This window comes from Amborella trichopoda, chromosome 4, assembly GCF_054954075.1.
Source record: "Amborella trichopoda isolate Santa Cruz 75 chromosome 4, AtrichopodaSantaCruz75HAP2 v2.0, whole genome shotgun sequence".
NCBI lineage: Eukaryota > Viridiplantae > Streptophyta > Magnoliopsida > Amborellales > Amborellaceae > Amborella > Amborella trichopoda.
This window is the reverse complement of record NC_142339.1, coordinates 2,043,038-2,056,216: the sequence shown is the minus strand read 5'-3', so window position 1 is coordinate 2,056,216 and position 13,179 is coordinate 2,043,038. Positions and strand designations below refer to the sequence as shown.

The 13,179-nt window shown below is 36.4% G+C and overlaps 1 protein-coding gene and 1 long non-coding RNA gene across 3 annotated transcripts; both read right to left on the bottom strand.

The window, feature by feature from the left end:
- Nucleotides 1–4,356: 4,356 nt before the first annotated feature.
- Nucleotides 4,357–13,101, bottom strand: LOC18439418 (ubiquitin-like protein ATG12). Of its 2 annotated transcripts, XM_006849583.4 has the most exons (5): nucleotides 12,799–13,074; nucleotides 12,634–12,692; nucleotides 6,867–6,935; nucleotides 6,174–6,236; nucleotides 4,357–4,574 (listed from the first exon to the last, which is right to left on the bottom strand). In XM_006849583.4, exons 1-5 carry the CDS (start codon nucleotides 12,830–12,832, stop codon nucleotides 4,515–4,517), a joined length of 285 nt encoding a protein of 94 aa, XP_006849646.1. In that variant the 5' UTR covers nucleotides 12,833–13,074; the 3' UTR covers nucleotides 4,357–4,514. The 2 variants fall into 2 exon arrangements, with proteins under 2 accessions (XP_006849646.1, XP_020526002.1); XM_020670343.2 differs by lacking the exon at nucleotides 6,174–6,236 and having other exon boundaries at nucleotides 12,799–13,101.
- LOC148782185 (uncharacterized) lies at nucleotides 8,962–10,741 on the bottom strand. Its single transcript, XR_016053766.1, has 2 exons — nucleotides 9,636–10,741; nucleotides 8,962–9,496 (listed from the first exon to the last, which is right to left on the bottom strand). It is a non-coding gene; the product is annotated as an uncharacterized LOC148782185 (long non-coding RNA).
- Nucleotides 13,102–13,179: the final 78 nt, after the last annotated feature.

Below are 13,179 nucleotides of genomic sequence, written 5' to 3'. Positions count from 1 at the left end.
TCAGGACCAAGCGTGGGCCTGGGCCAGGGCCAGGACATCTTTGGCTAGTTCTAAGCTGAGCCAAACCTAAGCCGGCCCTCAAGGGAATAGGGCTGAGGCCTAGGCCTAAGGTCGGCCAGCCTGGGCGGACCCACTGCGAGCCATATGTGATCCACATGATCAAAGAATTCAATAATGATGAGTGTCATCAACTTCGAATTTATGTTAAACAATTATGGATACGTATAAGTATTACTATGGATACAAGTGTAAGAGGTGGTTGCAAAATAAAAATGGTTTTAATTGACAGTTAAGTTACTTTTTACGGTAAGACTTAAAAGAGCAAATGCTTAGAAATACATCACATGCCTTGCGCTTGATGTGCAAAATCCCGTAAACCACTCTGGCCATGTTAAATAGCTTCCAATCATGGCGTGAAGGTGGGACCTTCACAAACACGAAGGCCTAGTTTGGACCTACCCTACCTTCACGAATAATCTCAACTGTTCCCGTGCCCGCCCATTCACGAATGGTAAACCCCATATTCATGAATTACCCAAGAGAGCATCCATACTAGAGAAATGATCCTGCGAAGTTCCCATCCACTTGATCCATGCATGCACTATTCTAAAACCTGGACCTATAGGTGGATCGTTCACCGTGTCAAATCATTGGATTCATAATCTGGATCGAGTTTCGACCGGAATCAATGATCCAAAAAAATATTAAAAAATAAATAAAATTAAATTAAAATTAAAATAGAGGTTTATGATGCAAAAATTTAGATGGAACTTAAAAAAACATTATATAAACTTAGAAAAAAATAAACAAAAAACAATGAACAATTTAAGGAGAAACTGAACTGGGACACATATCATCCTAAAAACCGTTCGATCCTAAATAATTCCAAACTGGATAGGCAACCTTGTTTCAAAATCATTGGGTTTTAAAATACTAGATTCACGATAAGAAAAGAGAGCGAAAAGGAGGAGGGGGAATAATTTTTCAAAGAGAGTGAGGAAATACATTTGGTGCATCCTTCTTGTCATTCCAAGCCAAGATAAGAATAAGAGCTATCTCCCATAGCTTTACACCCAAGCGAGCATGGATAGGCACGTGACAGTCAAGTTGATTAATTAAAGCGTTTTTCAACATGAAATGACATTTTTGAGGTGCATTTTTAATTTTATATTTTAAAGTTGCAACCTTATATAAACTTTTTCCTTTAAAAAATTGTATGGAACACAAGGATAAAGTGCCAACCAAAGATGTGTCACACCAAATTTGTGTGGTCTACACTACACCAACCACATCTAAATGTAAGAAATAGAGATTATCTACCATATATGAATGGAAAGTTTATTGTTTTGTTATAGAATGCCAGCCATATAAACATTTTAGACCAAAGTACTAGATACTTGAACACACAAATTCGGACACCATGCCCACGCCTAGGTACTTCATGTAACCAGGTAGATAATAGCCACTTACCAAACCCTTTTGACTCAAATTATGTACTTTCTTCCTAAATCTTGGAAGGCCATTTCAAGGGCCTTCACCTTGAGCTAAAACAAGGTAGGATGGTCGCATCAAATTCTCTCTCTAAATTGTTCGCTCTCAGGATTATATAGCTAAAATACAAATTTAAAGGCTCAAATTCCAGATTTCCCATCGAGTGAGTAGATTTTGAAAGCAAAAGTTGCTTCATTATCATATAAAGATTGAGTTTCACTTATCCCTACCATCTTTATTGCAAAACCCTTTTCACCGAGGAAAGTATTTGTCTTTTGCCAAGAACTATGACCAATATATTGCATTAAAGCCAACACACTCGTAACATCGGCTGCAGTAAAACATTTATCTTGCCTTGATTGGTAACAGCTGATTGTCAATTGTCACTTCATAGCAATACCTTTCACCAGTCACTTTAGCAAATGCAAAAAATCTAACCCCACTTAAAATAATTTGCAGTAGCATCTTAGATTATATAAATCCAAAAAGTACATTTACAAATTAAATACAAAAAATAAACATAAGCATCTACAAAATGCTTACAAGTAAAGTTATACAGTATTTCATACGTACCTCATCACTGTCCAAAGTTCATCACATGACCATAATTTTTTATAGTATTTAAATTTTTATAATTTTTGTACTAATCAAATTTATCTAAAATTTAAGGCGTGAGTACATATGACCAAGTCTCACCAAAATAAATATTAACAAAATAATAGTCATAAATAAAATGATGAAATTGCCCTTGAAACTTTATAATAGTATTTTACATAATTGTTATAATTCAAATTATCTGTTTTATATTTTATTAATGTGCATCTCACTAAGTCGCACACACCTACAAAATTTCAGATCATTATGATGTGTAAATAAAATATTAAAATTCAAATACTATCAGACATCTGTGACCGTGTGTTAAACTTTGAAAGGTGATAAAACCGTAGGTGAAATACTGCAGAACTTCACCTATATGTGTTTTTGTAATATATATATATATATATATATATATATGAAGTACTACAAAACACCTATAGACGAAAATGAATAGTGATTTCGCCTACCCTCATCACTATCCAAAGTTCATTTATGGTCACTTTCATTTTTTTTCTACAAATCGGAATAACCTGAAATAAAAATAAAATAATCTACGAAAAATATCAAAAAAATATTTTACATGAAAAAAAATGATCAAAATACCCCAAAAAAGTTTCAAGGTATTTTGGTCACTTTTAGTTTTACAAATTATTTTTTTTATATTCTTCTTAAGTACGTCTCACTAATATGTACACACGCTCCAAATTTCAGATCATTTTGATTTGTAAAAAAAATAAAAATGAAACACTATTAGACAATCGTGACCGTACGATGTACGTTGGACGATGATGAGGATAGACGAAATCACTGTTCATTTTCACCTATAAGCGTTGGGAAGACTTGTATATATATATATATATATATATATATATATAAGATCCTCCCACACCTATGTGTGTAAGACCCCAAAAGATCACCATTAAATTTGGCACAGATATCTAGATAAGTCAAGTCCCACACCCATATGATAACTTTTTTAGAGATAGAGACCGTCCTACACCCATGCGTGCAGGACCTCAAATGATCATCATTACATTTGGCACAAATCTCTAGAAAAATCATCACATGGGTGTGGGACTTGACTTATCTAGAGATCTGTGCCAAATTTAATGATGATCCTTTGGGTCCTACACGCATGGGTGTGAGAGGCTCTCATGGTATTATTACTCATATATATATATATATATGGATTGTATACAATGAGACCATTTACCATTGGAATAACGAGGTCACAATACTTACAACCATCCGATGTGAAATCTGATAGCTTAGGTGTGTCACAAAGTTCAAGAAAAAATTATTTTGAACTTTGTGTTTGGTCAAGGAAATAAATGCAGCCACACAATTTCATATCCGATGGTCAAGAATTTATTGAGACCACCTTGTACCAAAGGTAAATGGTCTCATCATATACTTTCCTATATATATATATATATATATATATATATATATATATAAAATCTTCCCAACACATATAGACGAAAATGAACAGTGATTTCACCTACCTTCATCATCGTCTAAAGTTCATAGCATAGTCACGATTGTCCGGTAGCGTTTCATTTTTCATTTTTTCAACAAATTGAAATGATCTAAAATTTAGAGCGTGTGTACATCTTAGTGAGGCGCACTTAATAAAAATATATATAAAAAAAAATCACAAAAAAAAATTAACCAAAATAGCCCCGAAAATTTTCAGAGGTAATTTGGTCAATGTTTTTCATGTAAAATATTTTTTTGATATTTTTCATAGATTCGCCTATTTTTGATGAACACACGTTGTAAATTTCAAGTCATTCCAATTTGTAGAAAACAATGAAAAATAAAACATTACCGGACAATCGTGACTGTACGATGAACTTTAGACGGTAATGAGAGCAAGCGAAATCACTGTTTATTTTTGCCTATAGGCGTTTTGTGGTATCTTCCATATATATATATATATATATATATATACAAAACTCATAAAGTTGCAATAGTGTACACAATATGAATTCCAAAAAAGATCAGCGACCGCCAATTAGAGGGGCAGCCATATGAGTTTTCGAACGATCCAAAATGTTCATTTAGAACCGAGTCCGCTTTATGACCTAGTGCACCAAATACAGATATATGCACACCAAGTTGTAAGCAAAAAAAACCGCCAACTTTTCAAGAAAAGAACTTAAACATGAAAAAATCAATGGAGAATTTACAAGATTACGAAGGGTTTAGTGAAGACAGCGAGAAAAAAACAAGACCATCAGAACTTCAGGCTTACCAGAAGGAAAAGAATCACAAGCATCGGTAATATTTTCTATTGAATATGGCTCCTATCAACAGATGACACTCAAGAGAAACCCAAATTAGCTACACTAGAAGAATATGACATATATACAAGAAAAGTTATAACGAGATAGTGATTCCATAACCTCAATTGCAATTGCCTACTAACCCCATGCCATGGAGCAAGCGTAATTAACCACCAATTTCCCATCAAATCCGAAATTCTGCAGTTCACACAGCAAAACAAAGAACAGCTATTTTAAACAGAATTGTGAGAAGATGACATGAATACATGGAATTAACCAAGGGGAATAGGATAAAATTTTCAGATATTAATACCAGAATACCGATGGTTTTCTAGGACTAATAGAAACACAACTGCTTTTGAGACCCAAACACCACATTAGCCACATATGCCCATGAATATCTGAACTTTCATAGTTTTAAAGTCAATATCAGGACATAGTTATATCTGGACTGGTTCTGAGACCATAACAAGACAACCTTGCCTAGCTCCAAGAATATCACTCCTACGCAGCAGGAAGAGGATCCACCATCTATCTTCATGCAGCAGGCAGACAGACGCATGCACGCATGGGGGGGGGGGCGGAAGAGAGAGAGAGTGTGTGTGTGTGTGTGTGAGAGAGAGAGAGAGAGAGAGAGAGATTTGTTTGTAATTTTTGTTGATTATCAATAATATTTTGTAAGCTTATCAGACAGAGAGAGAGAGAGAGAGACAGAGAGACAGAGAGAAAGAGATCATTTCTAGAACCATTTGATATTTTTCCATCTATTTTGGGGTTAGATAAAAATTTTGTGCATGGCATTCTGATACCTCGTAAGAAAATAAGTAGCATTTTTATAATCCTCCAGCTGCTTGATAGCCGATAATGCTACTAAACCCACTAGTAATAGTAACTAAGAGGCATGCTTATGATACAGTTGCTTAATGCAACAACAATCTTAGATTTTATTCACTTCCCGTGCAATAAGCAGGATACTTTAGTTTACTACACTCTGATGAATGAAGCCTCAAAGCAGGTCGCAGGGGATCTGTGGTTTTATGCTTTCCTAGCACAACTACATGTGGGATCTCATGGCATAAGTAACATAAGATTGTTAAATACAAGCTATATCATGCAATTTGCATCAAGAAAAAAGAATCACACCCCGCAGTCTAGGGTTTAAGATGAATATAAGGATACATCAGTGGGATCATGTGGTTCCACACATTTCTCAAAGATCAACATATTCAATTAGCCCTTTCAACATTACATATATAAATCTCCTTATTGTGACTAGCTACCAAGTCAATCCATGTGGCTCCCAGTCCAGTCTTCCATGAAGCAACATGCTAAACTAAGGTTAATTGGCACTTAGTGCAAGACAGATTTCTTGCAATTGAGGTACTTCCGGAATTTCTACCTGTGAAAAACCTTGCTACCGTTTTATTAAGGCCAGAACTAGCAAGTTCGCATAAAGTCTTAGTTGGTAAACTCTCACTCAAATGGCGGGAAGTTACACATCTATATGTTTTACAATAGCCTATAGGCATCATTTTTGCCATTCGTCAATCAATTATTTAATCTTTATTGTAGAATAAATGGAAGGGTGAATGTGTCCTCTATCTTGGTTTTACATAAATACCAAAGGTTAATTTACTCATTTATACCCCATACACTGGTATATACAAGCCAGTATTCTTTGTTTTATATGTGAATAAATGCATTCTCAACATAAGGGTTCTTACATAGTATAGGAGGAATAACAATCAAAAAAACAACTACAAGATTAATGATCATGCACGAGCTGTGAAAACTTACATCATACAGATCGATCACCAATTCATCCGGATTGGGTGAGAAAGCACTGTTGACATAAACGAACTACCAAGCAAGAAAACAATAAAAGGAATATTGTAAAAAGAAACGGAGTCAAAATTCAATCTATGACAAATAAGTAACAGAAATAAAATAAAAGAGGATCAATAGTCAGTCTGTATATTTCAAAATAACAAATGTTTTAGAAATCACAATTCAATAAATATTTCCATTTCTTCAATATTATAATATAGTAATAGGTAAAGATGGAAGACAGAAGATAGAAACACGAATTCAGTTTTTGGAACAAACAATATCGTAATTTTAGTTTTAAGGTTATAAGATTGATACATGTCATGGAAACTATAATCACGAAATTTACTTGTAAGACTTTGAAATAAACGGAGAAAATTTTATGGTTTGCTAGTATCACAAAGTCTTTTTTATTGGCAAGATGTTTATATCAGAATGGTAATTGACACATCACAAAGCTACCTTTTTTCTCAATGCAATCATGGAAAGAACTCAATTCTGTGATTGGTGATAGTTAACCAATCATTGGCCCACAATTTTGCTGGTCATTAAATAAGTAATCATGGTCCAACAATTTATTTTCGAAGTCATAAATTACTGTTAATATATTCAAATTAGAGCCACCCAAAATCGAAAATTCAGATCATGTAAAAATAAACTCACAAGTGTCTCCCGATGAAGTTGTCTCCGAAGAAAATCAATGACTTTCGCAAACTTCTCAGTCCCTCCTATCTGTACAATGTAGAGTCAGAATTATTAGATGGGCCAGTTTTATACATACAACTATTTGAAACTATAGAACTCAAACTGAAAATATCTAAGAATGGACATGAGAGTAGTTTCTCAAGAGAGTTTGGATTGAACAGCAAAGACAATATTAAGTGCTTCATCAGTCACAAAATCAAGTCTTTGTCAATTTAAATTCTCAAGTCTAAGAACCCCCTCACAATATCAATGAAGTGAATACAAGCTATATGGAACTTCAAGACAGAACAGAAACCATTAAAATGGAAATGCAACGAAGTCAGAAGTACAGATTTCAAAGGAGTTTTGAGTGAAAGATCTGAAAGCTCCATGGCCATATTTAGCCCTATAAAAGGTATTTTAATTGAAAGTAAAAGGAAAGAAAAGACAAAAGGAGGAAACTTGTATAGTTCCACTAAATATGACAGTAAAAGAGCATCACTTTCCCTTGATTTGAAAGATCCATAGGCTAAGGGAATAGTGTTTCTGAGACCCATCCTTTACTGAACAAATATCTTGAAAAGTTTTATCAATTTTGCCCATGATCCAAGGTAAAATGTCTAACATCTGTGCGCTAGTGTTCTTTCCAATGTTTAGTTGGCCAAAGAAGGACAGACAACATAACTTAGTTATGACTACTGATGTTTAAATTAAGGCATTTAAAACAAGGTTCTAAAATCAAGACTCAAACTCAAATATATGAGTCAGTCTCTACCATCCAGATAATATATGTAGTATACAACATATAATATTATAAAATAACATATTAGGATAGAGAGCCCACAAATTTTTATAAAACAGGATAGGGCCCCCGATAAGAAAATATAAAAGGATCTTCAGTCATTACTCCAGTATGAATATGGAATGTGGCTTCATTTACTAGTTACCACACAGGTGAGTCACCTGAATGTTGCAAGCATCAGAGGTTAAACTCAGGTGACTTTGCAGAAGCCTGAATCTTAGGGCAGATTGACATATGGGTGGTGCCAAGTCAACCCACCAATTTTTAAAACTATGACGCAAGCATCAAAACAAGGACCATTCTAAGAAAAAAAGGGCATGTACAGCATGCATTTATTTCTTGCCATTTCTATGTCACAAATGCATACCTGACTGAGTCTCAGAATGTGCAAAGTCATGAACATGTGTGCAAGGCATGCACCAGCATGCTCCAAGATAGTCACACACATGGCCATGCATGTGTGTATTCTGCCCATGGAATTGTATCATGCATGTTCACTCTCATGCATAGGAGGATGAAATGAATTTTTAGAGACCACACACAAGAAGATTTATGCAAGATGGTGCATCAATTACAATATTCATGAGTAAGGTGTGCAACAGGGCAGCTGAAATCACAATGGATGGAGTCTTCCTTGCAAGATCTTATAGTGTTCAGGTCCAACATTCTCAAAAAAATAAATGAACAAATGGATTACCTAATAGTTTCAAGGAAAGGTTGAGCACTTGTATCAATTCATCATCAGAGCCTTATCCCAAATATTTGGGGTCGGTTACACGAATCTTGTTCCTCCATTCTGCTCTATCAAGGGTCATACCCTCAATAAGATCGTAAGGGAACGCCCTAGCATGAGCAGATACTGTAGATTCATTATTAATGAAAAGTTGCGGCTGCGCACCTAAACACAACCCTCCTCTTTACCCATGCTGGTGACCGGCAGGGGGCCGCCGGCCAAGGCGGAGTTATAGATGAAGCACTCGCATCAATTAACAAGGAAAAACCAACTTCGGGCCTATTGTCACAAAATTGACGGAGGAGAAGAGAAAGTCAATCCTCAAAGCCTTGGGACATCAGCATATACTGATGGATTGCCTTCAAATCGTCAATCTCCCAACCTTATAAGCCAAAATTAAATGCAGCCTAATCAAAGCATAAACAATCCACCAAGAAGCTAGAAACCACAACATGTAGGTGTCTGGGTATACATGTGGATGACAAAGGAGTTTTTACATCTCACAAGTTAATAAAAATATTATCAACCAGTAATAGCAATTTGAGTCCTTAACACATTATTAGATTCTCAAAGAGAGTTTTGCCCAGATTTTGACACTGTTCTAATTGGGGGGAGAGAGAGAGAGCTGTGCTGGGGGAGCGGAAGCCTTAAAGTGGTGAAGCCCTCTTCCGAACACTATTAGATCAAGCAAGGTTTTGCTAGGCTTCACGTGGGCCAAAAACCAGCAAGTCAATAACCTTGGATCGAAAAGCTCTAAACCAATGAGAACAATGACCAATCAAAGCAACATACTTTACTTCATAACTAACAATATTAATGAAGGGAATCCCCATAGTTGAGATCAAATCCCTTGACCTTCAAGTCATATCCAGGAAATATCAAAGGACAGAGGTAGAAAAGTCGATGTCTAAATCGAACATGCGACAAGTACAGAGTCCCAATCGACATCCTTAAAAACATGGCCTCAGTTAGCAAGTGATGGCAGGTAAAGCTATGACGCTCATTTGCGGCTACAATTTTTTTTTTGTGAGATGTTTCACCAATGACGTAAGCCAGAGTTCAGAGGTGCGCCACCTGTAAAAGATATGATGGACAAGTAAAATTATGACATGTAGGTTTAACAAGTCCTTCTTAAGTATCAGTGTAGGAAAAGGTTTACACCTCGGGTGCCCAGGAAGCACCCTCAGGCAAGGCGGAGCCATAGGAAACTCACCTAGCCTAAGGCAGCCTGCCATAAGTGGGCCAGCCGTGGGCAGACGCCTAGGAAAGCACTTGAAGCCTCAGGCCCAGGAGTCTGCCCAGGCCCAAGGGTGGAAAATGTCCTCGAGCCATGAGCAGTTCCATCATTTGCCCCCATCAGTAAGGTATTCTAACCCTTCATTTGTTCCCTAAAATTTTTTCTTTAGGAAAAACTTCAAAAATCTCCTTTTCAGAAAATTTAGTCAAATTTGAAAAAAGGAAAACTTTTACGAAATCAAATCAAACCCAAGTTTTTCAGATTTGAATTTTGTGCAAAATACCAAGGGAGGTTGCAAGAGAATATTTAATTTAAAGACTTGAGATTCCTCAAAAACATCAAGGATCGAAAAACAACAAATAATTTTTAATTAAGTTTCTTTGCATTTGAGATGTTTTCTTCCATTTGTTGTAGATGTGGGGATCCAGGTTGGAAAAATGGTTATTAACTCAATAAAAGTGATCAAGACAAAGAGAAGTTGAGGCGAGGTAGATAAATGGGTTCTCTCTTTAATTTTAAAGGAAAAAGATGGATTCTTTCTTTATTCATATATTAATTACAGATAAATGGAGCCTCATCTCTCTCTCTCTCTCTCTCTCTCTCTCTCTCAAACATGATAAATCACAGTGGGACATTGTCCTCTCTCTCTTTCTCTGTCTTTGTCTCAAACATACAGTGGGGCATCGTCCTCATTTTCTATCTAGGATGCAGGAGGGAGGGGTTTGGGGGACCATAATATCCCCCCAAACCCTTTTCCCCTTATTAGGGGAAAAATCTCAAAAACAAAGTCCCAAAAATGCCCCCGGCCAAGGGCATTTTTCCACCTTCGGCCAAGCTGCTCCAAGGTGCTTCCTCAACAGCGAGCTAGGACACCCAGGGTGCCCACCTCGGCATTTTGGTGTCTTAGCTGCCTAGGCGGTCAGGCGGCCGAATTTTGAAACAATGCTTAGGAGGACCACTAGATCATCGGTTACTCTTGGGACACAGAGGAAGAGGGGGAAGACGGAGGAGGCGATTAATTATGAAGATATTCAGGAAAGGGACATTATGTTGAGGAGGGTAATGACTCCAATGGTGCTGGCCTGCAAACAAATAGACGTATTTTGAAGTTTGAGGTTGTAAAGAAGATTAAGTTTAAACATGATGCACTCCATTTTCATTTTATTCTTGTTTGTTTTGTGCCACTTTCTCTATGTTGTGAACTTATGTGATTTGAGTTTATGTTTGTCATCCATATGGCATCAGGAAGCTATACCTTTGTGGTTGTGTTACATGTGCCATGTGCAAAATGTGACTCATCATTTACTTTTGAACTTGAGGTTTCCCATATTACTCAAAATTTGAATGTTCCATTAATTATACACATACTTCACAAAATACAAACCTTATATAAAAGTATGTAATTTATTAGAAGTATTATTTGTACAGTATATGCACCAATATCATAGACATTACAATATATATGTCTTACATACATATCTATGTATATGTGTAAGGCTGGAAGCCACACATATGTGGCTAGCCCACGCAGCTCAGGTGATGCCTACCACCTGTTCTAATTAGACAAGTAACAATTAGTTCATCAATATTTCAAAGATAAGCCCTATATCACACCAAGGCGAAAGGCAATGCCGCAATGGTGACACCAAAAATATTCTGTCAAACTTGGCATTACTCAAAATTTGCTACATGCAGCAAGACCTTTTACCGACCTCCTCAAAATACGGCAAAATAATCATTAAAAGTTTCCAACAGTGGAGCTCTAGAGTCTAGATGATGCCTTTGATGCCATCATTGTTATAATAAGCCTGTGATGAATGGATTGGCAACGAAATGCTTTCAGTCAATGAGGTCCTTGCTCACACCGACAAGCATTAGTTTGTTAAGGACAGTTGGTGCCAATTTGGGTATTCAATTCTCCTGTGGCAGCTGGCAATCATCAATCTCTAAAAATCTAAGTCTCTTAAGGCAATCAGTGATGCTTGTTATTTTAATATATCAGCTCCCTCGGTTCCAATTGTAACATGGATTCCAACTCAGGGAGATCATCCTAGGATTCAAGAGTTCAGACATACACCTTGAGCCGATTCCACTCAACGGGCTGCCAGAATGAGAACAGAGTGTTCCAATTTGAATGATAAGGTTAAGCTAATTCACAGATTCGGCTGTGATTTTCATAATGAAAAACTCCCACCAACTACATCAACTTGGGCAAATATGCTAATAAGTTGATCTTTTCACATTCTTGTAGCCAAATCAAAAATCAACATATTGAGTTTCATACCTTATGAGTCCCCATAGGAAACCATAGTTAAAGAAAATAAGTCATGGTTTGATGGTTTATGTCTTGATTTAAACTTTAAGCATCCATGCAGATATATTTCAATAAACTACTTGTTCAACCAGCATCAGTATTTCTGGAAGAAAATTAAATCCCGAAAAATAATGGATATTTCATCAAAATAAAGCCAAACAGAAAGAGAAATAGCAATTTCAAAGACTCATATCCACAATGTGATTGCCCCAAGCACCAAATAAACCGAAGTGTTTACAAATCGACCATAATTCACAAAACCCCATTAATTTCTAATAATAAAAACCAGAAAAAGAAAAATAATGACAGCTAAAATCTATCGACAAGAATACTAATATAACACAATTCACGCAGTGTACTCATTGCTTATAGGGCAATCTTTATCTGATGGATAATATACAATATACATAGATATAGAAAAATGCTCAATTAACAGCTCAAGCCATAAATTGAAGCAAAATGTAAGTCTCTCCTCTAATAAAATTCCACTTACACGAAATAAGAATGCAAATGGTAGATTGAGAGATATAAAATGTGGAAAAACATAGAGAGTTGATCTATCACATTTAATGGAGAGAGAGATATATGATAGTCTCCATCGTTGTGCGACGCAATGAACAGAACCGAGAGAGACGGAAAGGGGGAGAGAGGGGTATTTACCTTGAACTTGGCTTGCTTAAGAATGGGGGCATCACCAGTCGCCCTGAGATGCACAACCACTGATATAACGCCATAGAAACAGGAATAGAGTTAGGAAGTGATGAATTGAACAGGTTTCACGAAAAATAATGATTAGGGTTTCAAATTGGGGGCAAGGTCTCTGACCTTTGCGCGGAGTAGCAGGCGATTCAGCAGCCATCTCTCAACTGAGATTTCTTATATTCCGAGAAACAGAATCGTTGAATCGTTGGTTCTTTGCAGTTTGCAGAAGAACAGAAGAGAGAGAGAGAGATAGAGAGAGAGAGGTGGATTCACAGGGGGAGATCAGATGAGAGAGAGAGGTGCATTCACAGGGGAGATCGGATGAGAGAGAGAGAGGGAGAGACTCGGCGAGGAACGAGGGAGAGGGGATGTTTTAAAACAGAAAAAGGGCGCCGCTAATATGAGTCTGCCGGACTCATATGTAGATGTATGTCCTCCCTCCGTGATCCACACTTTTCATATAGATATTGAACCTAATTTGTAAGAATATATATATATATATAA

Coding starts and splice junctions, on each gene's coding strand:
- LOC18439418 (XM_006849583.4), bottom strand. CDS start 12,832: ATGGCTGCTGAATCGCCTGCTACTCCGCGCAAAG. Junction 12,693..12,798: donor GCCTGCTACTCCGCGCAAAG/GTCAGAGACCTT, acceptor GCGTTATATCAG/TGGTTGTGCATCTCAGGGCG. Junction 6,936..12,633: donor TTAAGCAAGCCAAGTTCAAG/GTAAATACCCCT, acceptor TACATTGTACAG/ATAGGAGGGACTGAGAAGTT.